The 5,150-nt window shown below is 40.8% G+C and overlaps 1 protein-coding gene across 4 annotated transcripts in view; it reads right to left on the bottom strand.

The window, feature by feature from the left end:
• TTBK2 (tau tubulin kinase 2) overlaps positions 1-5,150 on the bottom strand; it is a 107,288-nt gene that overhangs the window by 78,793 nt on the left and 23,345 nt on the right. Inside the window, exon 1 of one of the 4 annotated variants that reach the window (XM_015557580.1) lies at positions 1,226-1,610. The exons of the other annotated variants lie outside the window; for them this stretch is intronic. Within the exon in view, the coding sequence (XP_015413066.1) occupies positions 1,226-1,244 (19 nt within the window). The 5' untranslated portion in view covers positions 1,245-1,610. Of the gene's footprint in view, positions 1-1,225; positions 1,611-5,150 lie in introns of those variants that run through there. 4 annotated transcript variants of the gene reach the window in all.

The raw sequence follows: 5,150 nt of genomic DNA, 5'->3' as shown, positions 1-5,150 counted from the left end.
TTGAGTAGGATTGAAACCCAGGAGAATGTTGTAAACATCTTCTTCATGCCCTTACTTTGCCTCGTGGCATCTGCTATAAAAGGCATGGCTGTGGGCATGGTCCCTGTCTCTCAGAGAAGCAGCGTCCCACCAAGAACCAGGTTTTATTCTCTTGTCTGTCTTTTCTAAGCCTTTCAGCCACCCTCACTCAGGTTCACCCTTGGCAGTGCTGGTGCGGCACACTTTAGAAAGATAATGCCTCCACGCTCCCAGGGCGGGTTCCTGCCTCAAACCCGCCCTTACAGGAAACAGCTCTGAGAAACAGCTTGGGGGAGGGTGTAGCTGTTGCGAAAACAACCCCTGCAGGTCTGACTTCCTTCCGCTTGGTCACTGGCGGTTGTGGTCGTGATGAACACCCATGGTTTTTATATAAGTAGATTCTTCAAGATTCTACCTTCCTATCATGTAACAGTTAAATGCAATGTCTCTAACCTGGCCAGTGTGGCTTAGTGGCTGAGCATCAACCTATAAACCAAAAGGTCACAGTTCAATTCCAGGTCAGGACACATGCCCAAGTTGCGGGCTTCATCCCCAGCGGGCAGCCAATCAATGATTCTCTCTCATCATTGATGTTTCTCTCTCCCTCTCCCTTTCATTCTGAAATCAATAAAAATATATAAAAATAAAATAAATGCAATGTCTTTATTACAAAAACATTTTGATCACCTAAAAATAAAAGGCCATACCAGATTTAACTCCTCTTGGAATGCTGTTTTTAAAATATCTTTATATTAAAGTTATACCAAAATACTATTTATTTCTTGATACTAAAACCACACTACTTTTAATAAGAAAAAAAAACCACATCAGATAAACTGTATATCCTTATTGAGCAACCAAAACACAAAGTCGGGGTGAGGAAGTTCCTTGCTCTTCCTAGTTTATTTAGTATATTTACCACGAAGGGGTACTGGATTTCATTAAATAGGTCTTCTGTTTCTTTTTTTTTTAATTGTTTAAAGTATTACCCATAGTCTTCTATTTCTATTGACATAATCATGAGGTTTTTAAAGTCATTTGTTCTATTGATATAGTGCATTATATTAATTAATTTTCATATTTTGAACCAACTTGGATTCCAGACATAAATCCCACTTAGTCATGGTGAATAAACCTTTATATATGTTGCTGAATTCTGTTTGCTAGTGTTTTGCTGAGGATTTTTACATCTATACTCATAAAGGACCTTGTATTTTTCCTTTCATCTAATGTCTTTACCTGGTTTTGGTATCAGAGTAACATTGGCCTCATATAATAAATTGGAAAATGTTCCCTCCTTTTCTATTCTTTCTTTCTTTTAAGAGCTTGTTTTTAAAAATTGGTATTAATTTTCCTTTAAATGTTAGAATTCACCAGTGCAACCAATAGGCCTGCGTTTTCCACAGTAGGTAGGTGCTTTTCATTATTATTATTTTAAATTTAATCTCTTTACCTATTTCTTCATAAGCCAGTTCCCATAGCTTATATCTTTCTAGGAATTTGTCCATGTCATAAGTTATTTAATTTGTTGCCATGAAGTCCATATTTCCTTATTATAATATTTTTTATTTCTGTAAGATCAGTAGAAATATCTCCTCTTTAATTTCTTTAGTTCTAGACTTTCTGTTTGGTTCTTTTTCTAATTTCAATATTTTTGGTAAAAAGTACTCCTTTTATTCATTAATTTTATCCCTGGGCTCATTGAACTGCCTTTCTGAGTTTTCTTGTATCTTGTTGAGTTTCTTCATGACTAAAATCTTGAATTCTCTTGCACTAGCTGGTTTGGCTCAGTGGATAGAGCATTGGCCTGGGGGCTGAAAGGTCCTGGGTTTGATTCTGGTCAAGGGCACATACCCGGGTTGTGGGCTTGATCCCCAATAGGGAGTGTATAGGAGGCAGCCGATCAATGATTCTCTCTCATTACTGATGATTCTATCTCTCTCTCCCTCTCCTTTCCTCTCTGAAATAAAAAATATTTTTTTTAAAAAAAATTTTGAATTCTCTTGTCATTTAAATCAGTCTTACATGACTTTGGTTTCTTGAGACTGTCATTTTCTTTCTGTTACCATGTTATCTTGGTTGTTTCATGGTATTTGATGGACTGTTCCCTTGCCTGTGCATCTGAAATAATGAACTATTTTTTATTTAGATATCATTTTGATTTTAACAATTCAGCAGGTTGACAGAGGTCTTTCTTTTGTTCTCCAGTAGACGGTGCTATAGCACAAGTTTCTGCACTACTTGTGCCTCTGTAGTGTGTGTGGGGGGTGGGGAGGGTGTTTCTCTGCAGTGGTGGATTGGTGCCTGGGTGACCAGAGTGGTGGGTGTCCCCGCTTTTGCAGGTCCTCTTAGTCTCTGGATAGCACCACCCTATTGGAGATGTGGGGAAGCTGGGTTTGTGCATCCTCAGCACTGCTACCTTGTTCCTTAAGGTTGCTGGCATATCGCTGTGCTGTAACTACTACTGGTGACTGACTCAATATTGGGGAATAAGGAGCAAGATTCTTGGGCACAGATTCTCCTTCTGCCCCTCTTACCTTTCACTCCTCTATATGTTAAAATACATCCACCTTCAGATGTACTGATCCATGGATCTCTTGGGCATGTTTGTGAGTTAAGCAGAGGAACACTTTGGATACCTATCTCTGACTTGTAAATCTTGAGATACACAAAGGGGTCTTCTTAGTCTGAGAGGATGCTGACTTCCTCATTCCTCATTTTAGTAATTTGAGTCTTGTTTTTCTTGGTCTGTCTAGCTAAAGCTTTGTCCATTTTGTTCATTTTTTTTTAAAGAACCAATTTTTGTTTTTTCCCAGTGTTTTTCTATTCTCAATTTCATTAATTTTCTGTAATCTTTGTTATTTCCGTCCTCTGCTTTATGTTTAATTTGCTGTTCTCTTTCTAGTGTCATAAGGTGAAAGGATAGATTATTTATTGGTGATCTTTCTGGCTTCTTAATACTGGTATAGCATTTACAGGTGTAAATACCTTCTAACCACTGCTTAAGCTATACCTTGTAACTTTTGAATCTACAGAAAATCACTTTGGAATCTTGGAAGGTAGGGTCATTAATGCCATACATCACACAGGATAATCTATTATTTTTCTTTAAATGAGACACCAGACGGATGCAAAAGAAAAACAGCACTGACAATGTTAAATCTCAACTCTGCCACTTAATTATGGAACCTTGAGAAAGTTTCAGTTTTGTCAGAAGAGCCATTGAGAATATTGAATAAGGTGATATATTTACAAAGCATGTACTTAATCATCTATCCAGTATTCATTCTCCCTATTAACAGCACCCAAATCTCTCGTAAGGAATTATCTTCCTCAATTATGTATCTACTATCTCAATGGACTTGACCTCCTCCCAAGCCCAAGGTTGGGCATTAATTGCTCCAAGTTAGAGTAATCTAGAAAATTATCTTTTGCCATGAATATTAGTTTGATAATGAGATGAAAACTAGAAATTCAAGACCCAAGACAATTAATGTATGACATTACTCTGACAAAACTCAAGACTTTCATCTAATAATCATGAGCTGTCTTTTAAAAAAGAAAGAATGTAGGTCCCTTCTAGTTGCTACCAGCAATCATCTCTCAACCATGAAGAAAATCAGTAAGAGAATAAAGTCCACAATATGAAAGAGATAATTACAGAAAAAAAGGAAGTCACATGGACAGCAACATGAAAAAGAATGAAAGAAAAGGATGAAAAGATAGACCCTATCTTGTACCATACACCAAAATCAACTCAAGCGGATTAAAGACTTGAACATTAAAAAAAAAAAAGGCTTGAACATAACACCTGAAACCATTAAACACAGAAGAAAACACAGAGGGTAAGCTCATTGACATAGGTATTGGCAATGACATTTTGCATTTGACACCAAAAAATAAAAAAAGACAGCCCAGTCGGAGTTGCTCAGTGGTTAAGCATCAACCTATAAACCAGGAGGTCATGGTTTGATTCCTGGTCAGGGCACATGCCTGGGTTGCGGGCGCAGTCCCCTTTGGAGGGGCGAGCAGGAGGCAGCTAATCAATGGTTCTCTCTCATCATTGATATTTCTATCTCTCATCTCTCCCTTTCCTTTCCTCTCTGAAATAAAATAAAAATTTTTAAAAAATACACACACACACACACACACACACATACTAGAGGCCCAAAGCACAAAATCTGTACACTGGGGTGGGGGGGGAGGGGTGGTGTCCCTCAGCCTGGCCTGCACCTTCTCGCAGTCTGGGACCCCTTAGGGGATGTCCACCTGCCGGGTTAGGCCCAATTCCTCCCCCCGCCCCCCCCCACACACACTCAGCCAAAAGCTGGGCTCGCTGTTCCTTAGCGCTGACATGGAGGCAGGAAAGGCTCCCACCACCAGCACTGCACTCACTAGCCATGAACCCGGCTTCTGGCTGAGCAGTGCTCCCACAGGGGGAGCACACTGACCACCAGAGGGAAGCTCCTGCATTGAGCGTCTGCCCCCTGGTGGTTAGTGTGTGTCATAGTGACCAGTTGTTCTGCTGGTTGTTCCACCTTTTGGTCAATTTACATATTAGGGTATCCTATCTAATAAAAGACAAAAAGGGTAATTGACCGTACCTTTGCTACACTTCCCATTGGCTAATCAGTGTGATATGCAAATTAACCACCAACCAAGATGGCGGCCGGCAGCCATGCAGCCGAAGCAAGCAGGAGGCTTGCTTGCTTCAGTGATGGAGGAAGCCAAGGTTCCCCGCCTGCCGCAGCCGGCTCTGAGCTCTAAAAGCAACAGCTCCGAAAGCAACAAAGTTTCAATTATAGAAGCTAAACAAACCCCAGATACCTGCTTTCAGTAGGAAGTGGCCTCAGAGCTGGAGCGAGCAGGACGGCAACAAAGTTTCAATTATAGAAGTTAAATAAATCCCAGAATAAAAAAGAAAAAAGAAAAAAAGGAAAGGCTGGGAGCTTCAGTTGCCAGCCAGCCTGAAAACAGCCCTCAGGCCCTCACCCAGACTGGCCAGGCACCCCAGTGGGAAACCCCACCCTAAAGGGGGTGTGACCAGCTGCAACAGCCATCCAGCTCCACATCCAGGCTGGCCAGGCACCCAAGCGGGACCCCCACCCTGATCCAGGACACCCTTCAGGGCA

This window comes from Myotis davidii, unplaced genomic scaffold, assembly GCF_000327345.1.
Source record: "Myotis davidii unplaced genomic scaffold, ASM32734v1 scaffold46, whole genome shotgun sequence".
In the NCBI taxonomy this organism is placed as follows: domain Eukaryota; kingdom Metazoa; phylum Chordata; class Mammalia; order Chiroptera; family Vespertilionidae; genus Myotis; species Myotis davidii.
The sequence above is the reverse complement of the archived record's forward strand: the minus strand, read 5'-3'. Positions and strand labels throughout refer to the sequence as shown.